At 41.4% G+C, this 22,602-nt stretch overlaps 1 protein-coding gene across 3 annotated transcripts in view; it reads right to left on the reverse strand.

Annotated features, from left to right (window-relative positions):
• Positions 1–2,651: 2,651 nt before the first annotated feature.
• The window catches only part of UBE2D2 (ubiquitin conjugating enzyme E2 D2), a 60,344-nt gene continuing 40,393 nt past the window's right edge, over positions 2,652–22,602 (reverse strand). For 2 of the 3 annotated variants that reach the window (XM_008014637.3, XM_073010647.1), the window contains 5 exons: positions 16,316–16,347; positions 16,160–16,237; positions 15,968–16,073; positions 7,410–7,503; positions 2,652–3,588 (listed from right to left, as the gene is read on the reverse strand). In XM_008014637.3, coding sequence (XP_008012828.1) covers positions 3,543–3,588; positions 7,410–7,503; positions 15,968–16,073; positions 16,160–16,237; positions 16,316–16,347 — 356 coding nt within the window. In that variant the 3' untranslated portion in view covers positions 2,652–3,542. Of the gene's footprint in view, positions 3,589–4,587; positions 5,729–7,409; positions 7,504–15,967; positions 16,074–16,159; positions 16,238–16,315; positions 16,348–22,602 lie in introns of those variants that run through there. The other variant, XM_038009531.2, reaches the window with a different exon arrangement.

A 22,602-nucleotide genomic window follows, 5' to 3' on the forward strand; every position in this document is an offset into this window, starting at 1 on the left:
CTGATTTGGAAGGAAGGAAAGATGTGTTTATAATCCTGACTCAGGAATGGGAAAATAGGTTTTTTTATTTTTTATTTGAGACTGAGTTTCGCTCTTGTTGTCCAGGCTGGAGTGCAATGGCGCGATCTTGGTTCACCACAACCTCCGCCTCCCGGATTCAAGCAATTCTCCTGCCTTGGCCTCCCGAGTAGCTAGGACTACAGACATGCGTCGCCATGCACCACTAATTTTGTATTTTTAGTAGAGGCGGGGTTTCTCCATGTTGGTCACGCTGGTCTTGAATTCCTGACCTCAGGTGATGCACCCACCTTGGCCTCCCAAAATGCTGGGATTACAGGCGTGAGCCACCAGGCCCAGCCGAGAGTTTTTCTCTTAAAAACTTACCCTGGGTAGTTAAGGGGTGCCATACAGCAAACAGAGACAAAGTCAGAGTTTCACCTTAATTACAGAGAAGGGACAGTTTATAGGCATTCCAGCCATTATTTAGAAATAATCCATTTCTCCTGACAAGCTACCCAGGTCTCAAAATAACCTGCTGAAGCAAAGAGGAATGATTCAGAAAGCAGAGTATCTTAGCAGTTGGAAGTGAAAAAAGAATGCCTCTATTGCTATGTTAGCATAGAGAAAGGGTCTCTCTCTGACAACTACCTTTTCCTTCTCTCCACGGACCTTCCTAACTTCTTCCTCCCCACCCCTACAGCCCTCCTTCCAAGTCTTTGTACATAAATCTGCAGGACAATGCTACCTTTGACCACTGACTGGCCAATAGCAAAGCATGTAAGTATCTGAAGTGACTTTTTACCAAAAGACACTGCCCCAGCTTTAACCTGACAAAGTACTTTTGGCTATTAAGAAGCAAACAAAAGGAAATCATACACTTGATGTTCTCCTGTAACTTTTCCAAGATAATCAAGGTTTCTATAGACTGGCCTTTACATATGACAAAGCCATAGAAACTTCTGTGATGAGCAATGTGGTCCCAGATGAAAACCACCCTGAGGGACATTTTTTTTGGTGAGTGGGAAAAGTGGCTTCCCTCACTGGGCTTTCATTCTGGCCAGGTACATATACACAGACTGGACCAAAGAAGCTTCATACTCAAATTGGGCAAGACTAAAACGCATTCAAGGGCCTCATGTTGTTTGTGACCATCCAAACCCCTTCATTTGGCACCTGCACACCTGGAGGATGGCTTTTATTTGGCACTTAAAAATACTTAAGAACATTCTTGTGAAAATATCCATATTATGATCTAATAAATGGTAATAAGATGGATGCTAAGATGACAGGCAAATATACAATGAGCTTTCAGGATCTGTGCAACTGACCCACGGTCAACAGTATATAGCTAATAGCAAGCCAATAATTGATGGAAGGCTGGGTATGGTGGCTCATGTCTGTAGTCCCAGCACTTTGGGAGGCTGAGACAAGAGGATCGCTTGAGCCCAGGAATTCAGGACCAGCTTGGGCAACATAGTGAGACTCCTGTCTCTAGAAAATTAGCCAGGTGTGGTGGCATGTGCCATAAGTCCCAGCTACTTAGGAGGCTGAGGCAGGGGGATTGTTTGAGCCTGGAAGGTTGAGGCTACAGTGAGCTGTGTTGTCATGACTCTGACTGCACTCCAGCTTAGGCAAGAGAATGAGACCCTGTCTCTCTCTTAAAAAAAAAAAAAAAAGATGAATTCCCACTTGCCAATAATACTGAGAATACAGGGTGATTTTAGGCTTAAGCTAAATTCTAACTCCTTTCCCCACAACTGTTAACAGTTAAGCCTTTTCTGCAAAGTCAAGGATACTAATAAGCATCCTTGAAATGCTTATAAGAGAACTGTAAGAGGTTTTGGGTTTTATCACACAAGTTCCAAGGTGGAGGAGCAGTGACAGTGAGAGATAAGACAAGGTGAACAAGTTTAAAACCAAAAGCAGTGGACATTTATTCCTTAATTTTTGTGCAAGAGTGTAAAGATGCATTTGAAAGAACCTGATGGCTAGAGCATCAGCCATGGCTTTCAGGTTGACCTAGTTTACAATCAGGAAAAGAAGGGGAAAAAAGTTAACTTGCCTAGTTCACATGAATGATGTTTCTGGCAAACACAGTCTTTTACAAGTTTCAAGCTATATTTTACTAGAGTCAAGGGAAGACTTCAAAAAGCCACATACAGTACAATTTAAAATTGGATGAACATCCTGCAAATGTTAGTGCAAAGTAATTATGTAGACTCTCCAAACAAGATTGTGCTCTTGTTTCCCAGGTTTGGTCAATGTTGCTCTTTTATGATTACAATCACAGAGGCTTAACTTACCAAATAGCAATGCCTCTGTGTTTTATGTCCTGTGTACCAAGGGAATGTCACAAGGTTTTGATGAAATGCAGCTTAGTTTCATTAATAAAGTAAATTTCTTATTGAATTTAACAATCAGGTTCCTGGAATGCTGCATGTGTTAAGTTTCATGGAAATGCTCTTAAGCTTATGCCTCTATTTTGTTCAACAAAATCACTCTTAAGATATCCTTTTTACTATGTAACTGGAATTGTTTCATGATCTTGAAATGCAACCAGTATAAATGAACATTTCAGAAGTGGGAGAAAATCCACCACTAATCTCAGCTAGACAAACTTCTTAAAAATCAAAAAGCCTATTCACACAAAATTATATGTAATGACTGTAGTAATCAGTTTATTACACAGATTAATCATTCTTGAACGTACAAGCTCCAAAGGAGCAACTGGGTCTTTAAATATACACAAGTATTTCCATCAAATGAATTTTCACCCTTACATCCAAATAGACCTAAGCGGTTAAAAACATAAGAAAAATAAGAGCTATTAGCTATGTATTAACTGAGAAACCACATACAAACCAAAGAATATGGAAGAGAGAAAGAAGGGATGAAAGGCCAAAGGTTGAAGGGGTAGGGAAATGTAAAAGAGTTGGGAACAAAGCCCATCACACTTGATGTACTAATAGCTCCAATCCATTTAAATGTTGACCAGTTAAACTTAGACCTTAAAATGCAGGATGTGGGTAGAGTTTAATCTGGTTGGTCATAACTTTCACCTAAGACGTAGCTCCTTCGGAATAAAATGAATACAGACACAGCTTCATGTTCTTCACCTTGCTTTTCATAACTGTTTTGAGTTTAAATGGATTCCACTTAAAAATAATCTCCTACAGGTGAGTGGAGCCTTTTCTTTTCCATCCAAGCTCACACCATACCCACCACCCCCCTCACACCTTGCTGTTATCCAAATTTAAGTCAGTAAGAAAAGCTTTTAGTCTCACACCTAGGTAATGCCTGTAGAACTGGCTTGTCACACACACACTTCTCTGCTAGGAGGCAATGTTGGTACAGAAGTACAGTATTTCTAGTTTGTTGTTCCAAGTATGTACAACACGCAGCACTGCTGTATCAGGTAAACATGTGCACAGGGGAAGATGAGGCGTGGGCTCATAGAAAGCAGTCAAATGGAAATCAAAAGGACTTTCTCTTTCAGAGTTCCCCTATCTTTATTTGTAGAGGTTATCCAATAATTTCTTTAATTACATCGCATACTTCTGAGTCCATTCCCGAGCTATTCTGTTGTACCTGTACACACAAAGAGAAGCTTGGCTTAACACAAGTGTGGAGTCAGTAAGCAACAGATTCCATTCATTATCCCATCAAGTAACTTGAAGAGAGTAACTCATAGGACATTCAAGGAAAGGCCCCTTTCTATCCCAAATTTCTGATAAGCATTAATTCAATGATAATGGGAAGGATCTGTAAAATGTGAAAGTCTCCTTTAATTGCTACTTACAGAGGGTTCTGATTAAATTTTAGTATTTGTTGACATATACTTTATTCTATACTTGATTGGCCTATTTCTACAGAAGACATCAACTCAATTCATTTATTTAAAGTACTTGAAACTATATGATTCTACATTATATAGTTCTTGAACTCATATACTAATAATGATTAAACTGACATAAGGCTGGGTGCGGTGGCTCAGACCTGTAATCCCAGCACTTTGGGAGGCTGAGTCGGGTGGATCACTTGAGCCCAGGAGTTTGAGACCAGTCTGGGCAACATGATAAAACCCTATCTCTACAAAAAATACAAAAATTAGCAGCGTGTGGTGGCGCATGCCTGTAGTCCAAGCTACTCAGGAGGCTGAGGTGGGAAGATCGTTTGAGCTCAGGAGGCAGAGGTTGAAGTGAGCTGATATTGCAACACTGTACTACAGCCTGGGTGACAGAGTGAGGCTCTGTCTCAAAAAAAAAGGGGGGGGGAACCCAACTTTCCTTTCATGTCAATAAAACTGGTTCTGGTAGAACTTATTTCAACAATTCAGTTGACAAAATGAATGGGTTTATTGCTTCAGAAGAATGTTTGAATAAAGTAAGCAGAGCAAATGGTTCTATAATTCTCCTATTAAAAAAGGGATGCTAGGCCGGGTACGGTGGCTCACGCCTGTTAATCCCAGCACTTTGGGAGGCTGAGGCAGGCGGATTACCTGAGGTCAAGAGTTTGAGACGGGCCTGGCCAACATGGTGAAATCCTGTCTCTACTAAAAATACAAAAAAAATTATCTGGGCGTGGTGGTGTTCACCTGTAATCCCAGCTACTCGGGAGGCTGAGGCAGCAGAATCATTTGAACCTGGGAGGTGGAAGCTGCAGTGAGCCAAGATCGTGACATTGCACTCCAGACTGGGTGACACAGCCAGACTTCAGCTCAAAAAAAAAAAAAAAAAAAAAGATGCTAGAAAAAAAAGAAAGAAAGATAAGGTCAGGTGTGGTAGCTCATGCCTGTAATCCTGGCACCTTGGGAGGCCAAGGCAGGAAGACTGCTTGAGGTCAGGAGTTCAAGACCAGCCTGGGCAACACATCAAGACCTAATCTCTATTAAATTTTAAAAAAGAAAAAAAGGGATGCTGAGCCTGGGCAACATAGGGATACTCCATTGATACAGAAAATTTAAAAATTAGCTGGCGACCGGGTGTCATGGCTCACGCCTGTAATCCCAGCACTTTGGGAGGCTGGGGCGGCTGGATAACTTGAGGTCAGGAGTTCCAGACTAGCCTGGCCAACATGGCAAAATCCTGTCTCTACTGAAAACACAAAATTTAGCCAAGAATGGTGGTGTGTGCCTGTAATCCCAGCCACTCAGGAGGCTAAGGCATGAGAATCACTTGAGCCTGGGAGGCAAAGGTTGCAGTAAGCCAAGAATGCACCACTGCACTCCACCTGGGCAATGCAGAAAGACTCGGTCTCAAAAAAAAAAAAATTAGCTGGATGTGATGGCATGTGCCTGTGGTCCCAGCTACTTGGGAAGCTCAGATTGGAGGACTACTTGAGCCTGGGAGGTTGAGGTTACAGTGAGCTGTGATTGTGCCACTGCAATCCAGTCTGGGCAACAGAGCAAGACCCTGACTCAAAAACAAAGCGGGGTGGGGATGGGTATGCTGGCCTCGCATGGTGGCTCATGCCTATAACAACAGCACTTTGGGAGGCTGAGGTGGGAGGACTGCTTGAGGCCAGGAATTAGAGACCAGCCTGTGCAACATAGTGAGATCCTGTCTCTACAATTAAAACAAATTAGCCAGGTGTAGTGGCATGTACTAGCAGTCCTAACTACTGGGTAGGCTGGGGTGGGAGGATCACTTGAGCCCATGAGTTTGACACTGCAGTGAGCCACGATTGTGCCACTGTACTCCAGTCTGGGCAGAAGAGCAAGACCCTGTCTCTGAAAAAAAAAAAAGTGGGGGGTTAGAGGGTGGAGGCAGTGCGGTTTAGGAAAGTTCTGTTCAACAGTGTTCAACATTACTCCATGCTGACTTGGGAAGTGACTTCTGGTAAGCATTCAGGCCCACAATTCTAAATATTGGACAAAACAGTTCTCTAATCAAAAAAGTCTGTGAATAAATTCACAAATAGGAAAAAGCAAGAACCAACTGTTAGAATACCCCATTCCCAGTGTTACCTCCATTAAAAACAAAAAAGTATCTATGCCTCTTTAATCCAGTAGAATTCAAGTAATTCTTAAATCCTTTCTATTTTAACTTTAATTTTTTTTTTTTTTTTTTTTTTGGTAACAGGAATCTTGCTCTGTCGCCCAGGCAGGAGTGCAGTGGCGCAATTTCAGCTCACTGCAATCTCCACGTCCTGAGTTTAAGCAATTCTCCTGCCTCAGCCTCCCGAGTAGCTGGGATTACAGGTGCCCGCCATCACGCCTGGCTAATTTTTGTAGTTTTAGTAGAGATGGGGTTTCAGCCTGTTGGCCAGGCTGCTCTCAAACCCCTGACCTTGTGATCTGCCCACCCCGGCCTCCCAAAGTGCCAGGGTTACAGGCATGAGCCACCACGCCCGGCCCTAAAAAAAACCTATTCACCCTCTCCTATCTACTTCCTCTTATAACTTCACTGAATAGTACATAAAACAACAGATGTTATTAGTGCTGGGCATGGTGGTATATGCTTATAATCCTAGCTACTCCAGAGGCTGAGGTAGGAGGACTACTTGAGCCCACGAGTTTGAGACCAACCTAGGCAACACAGCAAGACTCCATCTCAAAAGAAAAAAAGAAAAGAATAAATGCTACTAGAACACTTTTAGCTACTATCTCTTTTGATATCCTGACCACTGTTCAGTAATTCATAGTACAACTCTAAAACACCCAAATTCTACAATCAAGTTTTGTTTTTAAAAGAAATTTGGGGCTTTCATGCCTAATGGCATTTATTTACTTTCTTCCTTTAGATTATGTCAAATGGTAAAAAATCAATTCTCTTTTCCCATTAATTCACAAATACATATAGCAGGCAAATGGGCACTTGATGAAAAATGCTTTATATATCAAAAGCCAAGCATAAGACATTAAGCTGTTGAAAAATATACCATAGGAAAATTTTTGTATGGGCATGGTGGCTAACACCTGTAATTCCAGCACTTTGGGAGGCCTAGGCAGGAAGATCATTTGAGGTCAGGAGTTCGAAACCAGCCTGGCCAACATGGTGAAAGCCTCTATTAAAACTACAAAAAAAATGAGCCTGGTGTGGTGGCCTGCACCTGTAATCCCATCTACTTGGGAGGCTGAGGCATGAGAATCATTTGAACCCAGGAGGCGGAGGTTGCAGTGAGCCAAGACTGCACCACTGCACTCCAGCCTGGGTGACAGAGTGAGACCCTGTTTCAAAAAAAAAAGTTTTTGTAGACAAGAGGAGTCACATGAAACAATCGGGGATAAGACTGGCATCATCTACTTATAATACTCCTCAATGCATATATTCTTCTTTTCTAGCCCCAGGAGAGTCTATTAGGACTTCACTTTAAATATCTGGCCCATATTCAGCCCTTAAACAAGAAAGATTTGTGACAAACATCTCCATCCCACCACAGATAACATTCCATCTTGAGGCCATACTTACTTTTCTCTATCTGTTTTGTAGATCCGAGCAATCTCAGGCACTAAAGGATCATCTGGATTGGGATCACACAACAGAGAACAGATGGATAAGAGTACTAGAATGAAAAAAATCGTATAAATTAGTAGAGGATAAAAGCAAAGGGTTGAGAGAAACATGAGATGCCAAAACAGGAGAAAATTCTAAGAATTTATATTGCAATGCCTAGCAGCTTTGTAAATTTTACTTAACTTTATATTAACAGTAACCAACAAGGATTTTTTTCTTTCTTTCTTTTATAGCAGAGTTGGGGTTTCACCATGTTGGCCAGGCTGGTCTCGAACTCCTGACCTCAGGTGATCCACCCACCTCGGCCTCCCAAAGTCCTGGGATTACAGGAGTGAGCCACAGTACCTGGCCTAATTTTTGTATTTTTAGTAGAGTCAGGGTTTCGCCATGTTGGTCAGGCTGGTCTTGAACTCCTGACCTCGTGATTCACCCACGTAGGCCTCCCAAAGTGCTGGGATTACAAGCATGAGCCACCACGCCTGGCAAATAGTTTTTTGAGACGGAGTCTCACTCTGTTGCCCAGACTGGAGTGCAGTGGCGCGATCTCGGCTCGTTGCAAGCTGCACCTCCCGGGTTCATGCCATTCTCCTGCCTCAGCCTCCCGAGTAGCTGGGACTACTGGCGCCCACCACCATGCCCGGCTCATTTTTTTGTATTTTTAGTAGAGACAGGGTTTCACCATGTTAGCCAGGATGCTCTCGATCTCCTGACCTCGTGATCCACCGCGCCCAGTCTACCAACAAGGATTTTAGGAAGCTTCAACAGACTTCAGGTTAGGTCATTAAAAAACAAAAATGAAGGCCGGGTGCAGTGGCTCATGCCTGTAATCCCAGCACTTTGGGAAGCAGAGGCGGGTGGATCACGAGGTCAAGAGATTTAAACCATCCTGGCCAACATGGTGGAACCCCATCTCTACTAAAAATACAAAAATTAGCTGGGTGTGGTGGCGCGTGCCTGTAGTCCCAGCTACTCGGGAGACTGAGGCCGGAGAATCGCTTGAACCTGGGAGGCGGAGGTTGCTGTGAGCTGAGATCGTAGCATTGCACTCCAGCCTGGGCGACAGAGCAAAAATCCATCTCCAAAATAATAATAATAATAATAAATAAAAAATAAAATAAAACAAATAGCAGAAAATTAATGTTAAATGGCATCCTGGTCTCCCAGATACGAATATAAGCCCCTTTGTGCAAAGTCTCACAATAATCCCATAATGTAAGAAGAGCTGATATGACTGTCTCTATGCCTGAACCCCTAAGAGAGCTGGCCCAGACAGGTGCAGTGACGTGTTCAATGTCCCTGGCTAGAAATTAGAATAGAATTAAAACTTGGTCTAAATCTTAGACCAAGAACATTTTTCAGATCCCATAAAATTCAATTTTTTAGAAGCCCATATTCAAGGATAAATGGCTTTCAAAATTCCAAAGACAGGCCAAGTAAGAGGGCTCACTCCTGTAATCCTAGCACTTTGGGAGGCCACAGCAGAAGGATCGCTTCAGGCCAGGAGTCTGAGATCAGCCTAGGCAACACAGTGAGATTCTGTCTCTACAAAAAATTAAAAAATTAGCTAGATGTGGTGGCACACTCCTATGGTCCCAGCTACTCAGGAGGCTAACGTGGGAGGATCACTTACGCCCAGGAGGTTAAGGCTGTATTGAGCTGTGTTCGCACCACTGCACTCCACCCTGGGTGACAGAGTGAGACCCTGTCTCAAAAAGGAAAAAGAAAAAAAAAGACAGCCACACTACTGAATATTCTTAGCAAAAATGACAACCATAAAATCCAACAATCACTGTTTTCCAGTGGCAGGCACCACATTCAGACAATTGTTTTGTTTAATTTTCAGTTGAAAACAATTTAGTCTACATCAAGAACATAAATGCAAACACTTGCCCCCAAAAGGAGATGGTCACACACTCATTACAGAGAATACAACATACTTCTATGAATGTCTCAAATTCTCTTCAGTGACGATTTAGAATCTCATCTAAGTCACTTCCTCGGTGACAATCTGGGATGTAGCAGACAAATCTCAATAGTGTAATTTCCTTTGTTCAATCTGTCATTAACTTGCTTTAAAATATTTATTTATTATTTATTTAGAGACAGGGTCTCACTCTGTCGCCCAGGTTGGAGTGCAGTGGCGTGATCTTGGCTCATTTCAGCCTAAACCTCCCGGGCTCAAGTCATCCTCCCACCTCACTCTATAGGGGAGACTACAGGTGAGTGCCACCACGTCCAACTAATTTTCTTTGTATTTTTTGTAGAGGTTGGGTTTTGCCATGTTGGCCAGGCTAGTCTTGATCTCCTAGGCTCAAGTGATCCACCTGCCTTGGCCTCCGGAAGTGCTGGGATTACAGGTGTGAACCACCACACCGGGCCATATCTATCATTAACTTATGCATTCCTTACTGAATGCAAAGGGGGCATAAAGTCACTGATTACATTAAGTTCAAGTAGCCTCTGACATAATGAAATAAATTTAAATCCTTCTATACTAATGCTAATAGAGCGCAGCCATCTTTCTTTTCTCTAAAGTTCTGTACCAAGAGATAATAACTCTCAGCCTACTTTACTCCCAGCACATAAGTTCAGCAGGGAAAGGATTCGCTCATATTCCTATCAAATCTATCCTATAGAGATCAAGGGCTTCTGAGAAGTAAAGAAAAAGTTGACATGCCCTATTCGGTTTGGTAACAAAAATGCTATTTCCTTGCCTTGAGAGTATATGAAAAGTTTTTTTAAAAAAATAAGGAAAGATGTTTTGTGACTCTTCATTCCTGTTGCCCACAGTTCTGGCAGTTGGCATTCCAAAAACATTTTCCCACTGTCAGGTGTCATCACCTGAAGCCCTCTTCAAGCATAGAACATTCTAACATCAATTAGGAAAGACTTCAGGTATTTCCTGGAAATGACAACAGGAAGTTAGAAATTTTTGAATGTTCCTTTAACTGATTCTTCTAAATATTCTAATAAGTCAACTTTAAAGCACAGGTTTTAAAGAAAGGGCTTTTCCTTCTTTCCAGGAAAGGAAAGTAGGGCACTGGCTATCTGGACCTTGTGAAGATTCTTAGTACGCTACTTATATTCTTGAATTCATGAAAAATTCATTTTGGTTTATAATATACTGATATGGTTTGGATCTGTGTCCCCACACAAATCTCATGTTCAACTGTAATCCCCAACGTTGGAAGTGGGGCCTGGTGGGAGGCGACTGGATCATGGTGGGTGCATCTTTCATGAATGGTTTAGTACCACCCCTTTGATGCTGTTCTTGTGATAGAGTTCTCACGAGATCTGGCTAATAGTGTGTGGCACCTCCCCCTATCTCTCTCTCGGTCCTGCTACTGCCATGTGAGACAGGTGGCTCCCCCTTTGCCTTCTGCCACGAGTAAAAGCTCCCTCAAGGCTCCCCAGAAGCAGATGCTGCCATGCTTTCTGTATAGTCCACAGAACTGTGAGCCAATTAAACTTTTTTTTTTTTTTTTGAGATGCAGTTTCACTCTTGTTGCCCAGGCTGGAGTGCAATGGCGCGATCCCAGCTTCCTGCAACCTCTGCCTCCCGGATTCAAGCGATTCTCCTGCCTCAGCCTCCCAAGTAGCTGGGATTACAGGCATGCACCACCATGCCCAGCTAATTTCTGTATTTTTGGTAGAGATGGGGTTTCTCCATGTTGGTCAGGCTGGTCTCAAACTCCCGACCTCAGGTGATCTGCCCACCTTGGCCTCCCAAAGTGCTGGGATTACAAGCGTGAGCAACTGCGCCCAACAAACCTCTTTTCTTTATAAATTATCCAGTCTCAGGTATTTCTTTATAGCAGTGCAAGAATGCGCTGATATATATACCTTTTTCTGTAAAGATAATAACTCTTATTTCTATAACCTGTATAGTTTCTTCATTGAACTTTTACCTATACATATTCATCAGTATTACTTTTTTTTTTTTTTTTTTTTTTTGAGACAGAGTCTCGCTCTGTTGCCCAGGCTGGAGCACAGTGGTGTGATGTTGGCTCACTGCAACCTCCGCCTCCCAGGTTCCCAGGTTCAAGCAATTCTTGTGCCTCAGCCTCCTGAGTAGTTGGGACTACAGACACACACCACCCTGCCTGGCTAATTTTTGTATTATTGGTAGAAATGGGGTTTCACTATGTTGGCCAGGCTGTTCTTAAACTCCTGACCTTAAGTGATCCACCTTCCTCGGCCTCTCAAAGTGGATTACAGTCATTACTGCACCTGGCCAGTATTTTCACTAGTGTTACGACGACAGTTACTTTCACTTCTAAAAACATATAATCAAATGGCTTTATGGCACACTTATCTGCTTCCTTTCGTTTTTTTTTCAGTGTTTTTTTTTTTTTTTTTTTTAATTATATATATATATATATTTAGGTCCCCATCATGGATCTTCAAAGTAGAGGGAATACTGGGTCAAAATTTCTATCCTTGAAGACAGACTATATGTTAAAAGAATAATATACAGGATTAAGGCGTTTCATAGAACTACTTGCCCATACATTCAATTTACAAAAAGGGAATCATTAAAACCTTAAACCTGAGACAGTTAATACAATCAAATTCAACAAAATGGCACTGCAATTATTTTAAAGGATAGCTATCCAGATAGAACCTAACAAATCAAACTTGTAACAGTCCTTATCATTTACAATAGCTGAAAAAAAATCAATGCTAGGCAAGAGAAGGGGAAGAACAAAAAGAGATATGGCAATAATTTCAGCTATCTTGCGCCTCCAATACCCCACCCCACCCCACCAAAACACACCTCTCACATAATTCCACTTATCTTGGTCCCATTACTAGATTTACATCTCTATTGCTATTTGGTGAAGGAAGTGCAACCAATGGGACCTTCACCAGGCCAGGCACAGGTCCATAAACACTTTCTCAAGTAGCTCTTGAATTGTAAGGGGGCCCACCAAAAGAAAAGGGGACACACTTCTCTAAAAAACTACTTCACTACAACTTTTAAAAAAATGTGGTTCTCTAGCATCTTGTTTTTATTTCTGCCTAGGACTCTAAAATTTTTAAATTAATGCCTCAGAGTTTTGTTTGCTTTAAAAAATAAATTTGTGGCCAGGAATGGTGGCTCACACCTGTAATCCCAGTCCTTTGGGAGGCCAAGACAGGCGGATCACCTGAGGTTGGGAGTTCAAGACCAGCCTGACCAACATGGAGAAACCCTGTCTCTACTAAAGATACAAAATTAGCCAGGTGTGGTGGCGCATGCCCTGTAATCCCAGCTGCTCAGAAGGCTGAAGCAGGAGAATGGCTTGAACCTGAGAGGTGGAGGCTGCAGTGAGCCGAGATTGTGCCACTGCACTCCAGCCTAGGCAACAAGAGTGAAACTCCTTCTCAAAAAACAAAAAAAATTTTAAGATTGAGTCTTGACATCCAAGTTATAACATGACAAATACTCAACACTTTTGACAACCGTGCCTTTATCCCAGTTTTTGGAGTACTTACAAGGAACCAGTTAACTGTCCGTTTTTGCTTCTTTAATCTTCATAACAACAATGAAATATTTATTATTGTTCCTTTTCTACTGATGACAAAACTGAGGAATACAGGGGCCAATGTGTCTCAAATCTCATTTAATAAGAGGTGGATCTGAGATCTGCACACAGGCAACTGGATCTAGAATCAATGTTCTTTACCGTGAAACTATGTTGCTTCCTGTCTAAATACATGCGTTAAACAAATGCTAAATTATAAGCAGATAATTTCTACAAAAAATACAAAAATTAGTTGGGCGTGGTGGTGGGCGCCTGTAATCCCAGCTACTCGGGAGGCTGAAGCAGGAGAATTGCTTGAACCCTGGAGGCGGAGGTTGCAGTCAGTCAAGATCGTACCATTGCACTTCAGCCTGGGCAACAAGAGTGAAACTCTGTCTCAAAAAAAAACAAAAAACAAAAATTCATACACCACGTTTCACCACACAAATACCAAAACTAACATTGTTTGTCTATTTCTGGCCACTTAACATCCTTTTTTTTTTGAGATGGAGTCTCGCTCTGTTGCCCAGGCTGGAGTGCAGTGGCGCGATCTCGGCTCACTGCAAGCTCCGCCTCCTGGGTTCATGCCATTCTCCTGCCTCAGCCTCCCAAGTAGCTGGGACTACAGGCGCCCACCACCATGCCCAGCTAATTCTTTTGTATTTTTAGTAAAGACAGGGTTTCACTGTGTCAGCCAGGATGGTCTCGATCTCCTAACCTCATGATCCGCCTGCCTCGGCCTCCCAAAGTGCTGGATTACAGGCGTGAGCCACCGCGCCCAGCCTCACTTAACATACTTTTATATGTAACTCTTGTTACAGTGTATATGCCTTTTTTCTTTTTTCTGCTTTTCTCAAACACAGTATTTTTCTATTTTTGCAATATTTGTAAAGTTCAATACTTTTTTTTTGGCGACAGAGTCTCCCTCTGTCACCCAGGCTAGAGTACAGGTGTACCATCTTGGCTCACTGCAACCTCCGTCTCCTGGGTTTGAGTGATTCTCCTGCCTCAGCCTCCTGAGTAGTTGGGCACACGCCATCACGCCCAGGAGTGTACAGGCACGTGTCATCATACCTGGCTAATTTTTGTATTTTTAGTAAAGATGGGGTTTTGCCATGTTGGCCAAGCTGGTCTCGAACTCCTAGTCTCAAGTGATCTGCCCATCTCAGCCTCACAAACTGCTGGGATTACAGGCATGAACCACTGTGCCTGGCCAGAGTCAACACTCTCTTAAATGCAAGTGCTAGAACCCATTTATTTTTTCCTCTTCTGTAAGTAACCTCTAATTTTCAGAACTAAATCACACTGTCACAAATGTACTTGCATACAAAGTTTTCTCAGCATGTGGGATTGTTTTCTTAGTATAAATAAATGAAACTAGAATTATTGGGCAAATGGGCATGGATGATTAAGTATCTTAACACATACTGGCAGACTGGGCTCTACAAACCTATACCTCTACTTGAAGTATGGAGTATTCATTTCAATATACCTCATTAGCATTTTGTCTCCTTTTAAAAATATCTTTGTTAATTAAAAAGGTAAAAAATGGGAATGTAACATTCATTTATTTATTCTTTGGTTCCCCTGTGTCCACTCATCTATTAGGATCTGAATTTTTTTCTGATTTTTGTACTTCATATTTTAAACATTAATCCATTACCATATTTGATTTTTCTCTTAAACAACTGATTTCATTTTCACAAAAGTACATCCAGTAAGCTCTTTTACACCTCTCAGAGTAGAGCGGAGAGATCTGATAAAGATTTTTTTTTTTTTTTTTTTTTTTTGAGACGGAGTCTCGCTCTGTCGCCCAGGCTGGAGTGCAGTGGCCGGATCTCGGCTCACTGCAACCTCCGCCTCCCGGGTTCAAGCAATTCTCCTGCCTCAGCCTAAAATACAAAAATTAGCCGGGCATGGTGGCGGATGCCTGTAATCCCAGCTACTAGGGAGGCTGAGGCAGGAGAATCGCTTGAATCCGGGAGGCGGAGGTTGCAATGAGCCAAGATTGCCCCACTGCAGTCCAGCCTGGGCGACAAAGTGAGACTCCATCTCAAAAAAAAAAAAAAAAAAAAAAAAATATATATATATATATAGAGAGAGAGAGAGAGAGAGAGAGAAAATTTTAATCCAACTGTGATTTCATCTGGGAATAATGAGAGAGAGAGTATTTTAATCCAACTGTGATTTCATCTGGGAATAATGTTCAAGGGTTGTACAATTTCAAATCAACACATAAGACAACTACATCACTCAGTTCATTGATACAGAAACCTAAAGACAAGAGCTGGTAAAATATTTACCAATATTTCGTTCTTCAAGAACCTAATGTCTATGTTCACAGCATAAGCATCTGTCTAAAGAGCTGATCTATTTCCTGCTCTGGAATAGTATCTATCTTTTCCATTCATGAATCTCAAGGTTGGAAGAGATGTTAATTGTGTTTACGCTCTAAAAAAACATTCATACCAGTGTCCATCTTTTTTTTTTGTGAGATAGCGTCTCACTCTGTTGCCCAGGCTGGAGTGCAGTGGCATGATCTCTGCTCACTGCAAGCTCCGCCTCCTGGGTTCACACCATTCTCCTGCCTCAGCCTCCTGAGTAGCTGGGACTACAGGCACCCACCACCATGCCCGGCTAATTCTTTTGTATTTTTAGTAAAGACAGGGTTTCACCGTGTTAGCCAGGATGGTCTCGATCTCCTGACCTTGTGATCCGCCCACCTCGGCCTCCCAAAGTGCTGGGATTACATGCATGAGCCACCGCGCCCGGTTCAGTGTCCATCTTCTAACCTATGCTTGAGTAGCACAACTGACAAAGTAGTCACTACACCAAGGAACACTTTTGCTTGAAAAATCCAACTCGTTTTCAGTTCTCAAGGTCCATTTCAGAATAAGAAGAATTACTATCTCTTCTTAAAAGAGAAATAATCTTTTCAAAAATAAGTAACTCTAAAAAGACAAAAGACACAGTTGCGTTATCTTGATATCAAATACCCATTGTTACCTTTTGAAATAGTTAGTGCTGGAGACCACTGTGATCGTAGAATATCAAGACAAATGCTGCCATTACTGTTAATATTTGGATGATAAATTCTTGTCGTAAATGCAACCTACAGAAAGAAAGGAAACTTTCTATAAACTAGTTTATTAGTATTATAGAAAGCACATTAAAAACTGCCACATTCCAATTAATTACCTTAGGTGGTTTGAAGGGGTAATCTGTTGGGAAATGAATTGTCAAGAAAAATACTCCACCCTGATAGGGACTGTCATTCTGTTGGTAAAAGAAAAGTGGGATTAAAATGAGTAAATTACATAAACTGTTTATTCTGAATTTAATCTGAATACTTACTGGCCCCATTATTGTAGCTTGCCAATGGAACACTGAAAAATAACAAGAAAAAAGTCACCATGTAACAATATCTACATTGTATCTGTGCCATAGTAACATATCATTCCCCTTCTAATCCAAATTCATTTATAAATAATATGATGAGTATGAGCAAGATGAGGAACATAAAGTAACAGTCTAAAGAAACAAGAAAAATGACTAGAATGGCCTAGAACACTGATAAGGTGCTCAATGAAAAATATTTGGAGCCAGGTGTGGTGGCTCACACCTGTAATCCCAACACTTTGAGAGGCTGTGAGAAGTGGAGGCTGCAATAAGCCATGACTGCGCCACTGCGAGACTCTCAAAAACAAAACAAAAAAAAGTATTTGGGCTAAAACTTCTTGAAACTTCATGTCAGAGAAACAAACTTATTGACAAGGCTCATAGTTCTACTTTTAAATAGCTATTTATTTACCTCACAGGGTAAATCATTTCTCCAAAACAATTACATATAATATACTTTTTTTTTTTTTTTTTGAGACAGAGTCTCACTCTATCGCCCAGGCTGGAATGCAGTGGCACCAATTTCAGCTCATGCAACCTCCGCCTCCCGGGTTCAAACAATTCTCCTGCCTCAGCCTCCCAAGTAGCTGGGACTACAGACAAGTGCCACCACACCTGGCTAATTTTTGTCTTTTTAGTAGAAACAAGGTTTTGCCACATTTGGCCAGGTCTCAAACTCCTGACCTCAGATGATCCACCCACCTCGGCCTCCCAAAGCTGGGATTACAGGCATGACTTCTTTTATAATGCTGGTATACAGGGGACAAAACAGCAAAGTCAAGGTAGATAATACTCAAATTAAGAAAGACTGGTTTTAACAATGAGAACAAATTTCTAAAAACTCTTGTGTAGGTCTGTACATTACTGGTCCTCATTAAAGAAACAAAAGCATCATCTCTTCTAATGTAGAGGATACGTTAAAGAGGAAAAAAGAGAAAAAAAGGAGTGAAATTTAAAAAGAAAATATTAGCTAAAAGCCCAAGGTTGATTACAAGTTCTAGGGATACTTCCAATAAGTTACAAACTTGTTCAATAAATAAATATCTTCCAAATGCAGAAAATGGTGCTTGTTCCATGTTCTCATGTTACTAAGTGCAGTATGAGAGATCAAAAGCCAGAGTTTTTATTTATAAGCAAGCTACTACTTAGTATACTTAACATTCATACTATGATCTGAGCAACCTAAGGGAAGTTGTCACTGGGGTTATATTTGAACAACCCAAACCAGATAACTCTTGTCACAAGGTAGAAGAAACATGAAGACTAAGAAGCCATATAAAAATCCACCAGAATGTCAGTCCAAATCCTAAAGTTCCTTCCAACCTCCTTAATATGAAACTAATCCCTATGGTTGGTTTGTTGCTCACTGGGACTTGAACCTAAAAATAGCAGCTCGTTGATTAAGAGTTAAAGGTAAAGGACAGGAATTGCTGAGGCTCCCTTCCTTAGATTAGCCCTCACTAGTACTTAGAAACACTTATATTACTCTCTGCCGACCATTTAATGGACTGTGTAAGCCAAGGACAAAGCCATTCTGGGCCACTAAAACTGGACCTAGTATCTTCAAGGGAAGTCCTATAAAAAGCCCCTTATATGCTGTTTAAAGACACAAAAGCAGGCACCTGTAATCCCAGCTACTCAGGATGCTGAGTTGGGAGGATGATTTGAGCCCAGGAGTTCAAGTCCAGCCCAGGCAACATAGCAAGACCCCGTTTCCGAAAAAATAAAAATAAAAACAAGACTAAAACACACACACACACATGCTCACACGCATGCATGCACACATACACATGAATCTCACTCTATTTTTAATCACAAATATACTTACAATTTGAGTAAATAAAACATTGATAACTAGAATTAACCCCCAATAACAAGGCTAAAAACACTATTAGACAAAAGAATGACCAACTGGCCAAGGGACCTGTTCTTCTACTTAATTCTTTTATGTTATTTAAATTTGTGGTTATAATGGAAGAGTATTAATTGTACCTGCATTCCCACGCAAAGCTGTAAGAGTTGGGTAAGATAATAAGAAAGCACTGCTTTTAAGTGTTCTCAGGCACTGCCTGCCACAGTGACGCCCTCATCTCTAATGTCTGTGCTACCTCTAGCTTGCTGAGAAGGGGGATAAGCAAGGAGGTATCTAGATCATGACTAGTAGAAGGTAGATTATCAGCAAATTGGCAAAGTAGTAAAGCACCCAGGAAGCAACTGGCTACAGAAGTTACTCACAAGAGTGTACCCTTTACCGGAAGGGTAAAGAAACCTCACTGTTACAGGTCTGGTACTGTGGTACTCTGTGAAAATAGATATCCTCAGAAGTCCACTGAACTTCTGATTAGCAAACTTCCTTTCCAGCATCTGATACAAGAAGTTGCTGGGGACTTCAAAACAAATCTACACTTCCAGCTTTTGGTACTTTGCAGGAGGCAAGTGAGGCCTATCTGATGGGCCTTTATGAAGACACCAACTCATGTGCTACTCAGGCCAAATATGTAACAAGTATGCCAAAAGACATCCAGCTAGCATGCCAATTACATGGAGACTGTGCTTAAGATTGGGAAACATTTCATTCTCAAAAAAAAAAAAAAAAATTATTTTTCTTCTTTCTCTTATTGGTAGTTCTCTGTTAGATGTATTTTTCCCCCACGGGGTCAAAAGGTAACTATGTATATGACTGCGAGTGGAAAAATAGGGGACAGAAATCAGGTATTGGCAGTTTTTCCATTTTAACTTGTGTGTGAATTTCTAAAATAAAATTGAGGATGTAAAGCATTAATTCAACTCAAACTATTTCGGTGAACAAGTTTCAGCAGTTCACCTTTATAACAATTATAAACAGACCTATAAATTTTTTCTGGACAATGCTAGCATTTGGATTTTATTTTTGTCACTAGTTATATCATTAGTTTAATATAAAAGAGAGACATGGAAATTATTTACATGATGAAAGATTTCAGAACTTAAGTGGAATGGGCAGTTTCACACTGATGTCATTTCAATAGTGATTTATTTCAGTCTACACTTTCCAAGAATGTGGCCATCTCTTAAAAAAATAAAACTTGTCTCTGGGTGCGGTGGCTCACGCCTGTAATCCTAGCACTTTGGGAGGCCAAGGCAGGTGGATCGCCTGAGGTCAGGAAATCGAGATCAGCCTGACCAACATGGCGAAACCCCATCTCTACTGAAAATACAAAAAATTACCTGGGCGTGGTGGCAGGTGCCTGTAATCCCAGCTACTCAGGAGGCTGAGGAAGGAGAATAGCTTGAACCCAGGAGGCGGAGGTTGCAGTGAGCCGAGATCGTGCTACTGCACTCCAGCCTGGGCAACAGTGCAAGACTCCATCTTTAAAAAAAAAAAAAAAGAAAAAGAAAAGAAAAGAAAGCACTTTTAAAAAAAGAAAGAAAGCACTTAATAAAGTATTATTTTATTATTATTATTATTATTTTAAATACAGATGGGCGGCCGGGTGCGACAGCTCACACCTATAATCCCAGCACTTTGGGAGGCCGAGGCAGGTGGATCTCCTGAGGTTAGGAATTCGAGACCAGCCTAACATGGAGAAACCCCGTCTCTACTAAAAGTACAAAATTAGCCAAGCATGGTGGCGCATTGCCTGTAATCCCAGCTACTTGGAAGGCTGAGGCAGAAGAATCGCTTGAACCTGGGAGACTGAGGTTGCGGTGAGCCAAGATTGCGCCATTGCACTCCAGCCTGGGCAATAAGAGCAAAACTCCATCTCATTTAAAAAAAAAAAAAAAAAAAAAAAGAGAGAGAGATGAGGTCTCGCTAGGTTGTCCAGGATGGTCTTGAACTCCTGGGCTCAAGCAATTCACCCACCTCAGCCTCCCAAAGTGCTAGGATTATAGATGTGGGTCACCATATCCAGTCAAAATATAAAAATATTGAGACAATTTAAAAAATTAAATTTTCCATTAACCATTTAAGTACTAATAGTCTTTTCAAGATCAATCTTCTTCTTTTCTTGCTAATACTACTACCAGACTTAAGAAGTTATTAGAAAAATTTAAATCAGAATTTTTTTTTTTTTTGAGATGGAGTCTTGATCTGTCGCCTGGACTGGAGTGCAGTGGCTCGATCTCGGCTCACTGCAACCTCCACCTCCCAGGTTCAAGCAATTCTCCTGCCTTAGCCCCCTGAGTAGCTGGGATTACAGGTGCGTGCCACCACATCTGACTAATTTTGCTGTATTTTTAGTAGAGACGGGGTTTCACCACGTTGGTCAGGCTGGTCTCGAACTCCTGACCTCAGGTGATCCACCCGCCTTGGCCTCCCAAAGTGCTGGGATTATAGTCATAAGTCACCAGGCCCGGCCTTAAATCAGAAATTTTTAGCTAAATATTTCCTTTTTTGTGATTCCCTGTTCTTCCTACTAACACAAACAAAGCACAAATAGGCTGTGGGATCAAAATTTACTAACAATTGGACAATGTAGAATCCCCAACAGGGTTGAAGCAGAAATGCCAACAAGCTGCTAATGTTTACAATTATGGAAAGAATACCCTTCTTTTTTTTTTTTTTTTTTTTTAAATGGAGAAAGGGTCTTGCCATGTTGCCCAGGCTGGTCTCAAACCCCTGGGCTCGAGCGATCTGCCTGCCTTGGCCTCTCAAACTGCTGGGAATATAGGCATGAGCCACCAGCAGTGCCCAGCCAGAATACCCAGAATACCCTTCTTTTTTTGAGACAGAGTCTTGCTCTGTCAAGGCTGGAGTGCAATGGCAAGATCTGGGCTCGCTGTAACCTCTGCCTCCTAGGTTCAAGTAATTCTCCTGCCTTAGCTTCCCAAATAGCTGGGATTACAGGTGTGCACCACCTCGCCCGGCTAATTTTTTGTATTTTTAGTAGAGATGGGGTTTCGTCACGTTGCCCAGACTGGTCTCAAACTCCTAAGCTCAGGCAATCCACCCACCTTGGCCTCCCAAAGTGCTAGGATTACAGGCATGAGCTACCACGCCCGGCCAGAATACCCTTCTTGATAGAAAATGGTGGAAAAAAACACATATTTTCAACTAATATTGCAATCTTTCATACCCACACTACAAAAAGTTAAAGATACTCTAGCATACTGTATATTTTATATATATGTATATATATACATACATATATATGCATAGATATGTGTGTGTATATATATATTTTTAAGAGACAGAGTCTCACTCTATTGCCCAGACTGGAGTGCAGTGGCACAAACTTGGCTCACAGCAGCCTCAAACTCCTGGGCTCAAGCAATCCTCCCACCTCAGCCAACTGAGCAGCTGGGACTACAGGCGAGTGTCACCATGTCCTGCTAAATTTTTTAATTTTTATTTTCATAGAGATCAGGTCTTGCTATGTTGCCCAAGCTGGTCTCAAACTCCTGGCCTCAAGCGATCCTTCTGCATTGGCCTACCAAAGTGCTGGGATTACAGGTATGAGCCATTGTACCAGGCAGAAGATTCTTACATTATTGTGAACTTTTAACTCAACATCATAGGTGATCTCATCTGTAATCCATATCTATTTAGTTTAGCAGATCATATCTGTTTAACATTCCAATAGGACTAAACATATGTAATCCATTGGCGTTAAACTCTGAATAAAAACCTATTCACATTCTGATAACACTATGTTAATTTGTCTTCACTGTTATTAAGGTCAAATTCCATCATCAAAAAAATGAGCAAAAACACATACACAGGACTAAGTCTTTAAAACAGGTGAAGGAGAAGGAAGAAAAAAATTACTAATGTAGCAACCAAGACAAATAATCTTTATGCCTCTCATAAAATGATCTAGAATCTACAGTACCAATAAAAAGGCAGAGAAAGAGAAACTAAAACCCATTCAGGGTTTATTTATTTAATGAAAGAATTTAATTAATGAAAGCATTTAAAGGCCTACCATTTAAATCTTGAGAATTTTGTCACATTGGTTGAATATAAAGATACCTACTAAAACCACTGATTTAGGTTACTCTCTGGAAGCCTTTCTAGACTCCCTAGCTCTTACAGGTAGAAGTATAAATCAGAGAAGGTAGTGAGAGAATACCAAACCTGCTTCACATTACAATGTTTTTAGAAATAGCTCAAGTAGGCTAGGCGCGGTGGCTCATGCCTGCTCCAGCACTTTGGGAGGCCAAGGCAGGCGAATCACAAGGTCAGGAGTTCCAGATCAGCCTGGCCAACATGGTGAAACCCCATCTCTACTAAAAATACAAAAAATTAGCTAGGCGTGGTG

Source organism: Chlorocebus sabaeus, chromosome 23 (assembly GCF_047675955.1).
Source record: "Chlorocebus sabaeus isolate Y175 chromosome 23, mChlSab1.0.hap1, whole genome shotgun sequence".
Classification (NCBI taxonomy): domain Eukaryota; kingdom Metazoa; phylum Chordata; class Mammalia; order Primates; family Cercopithecidae; genus Chlorocebus; species Chlorocebus sabaeus.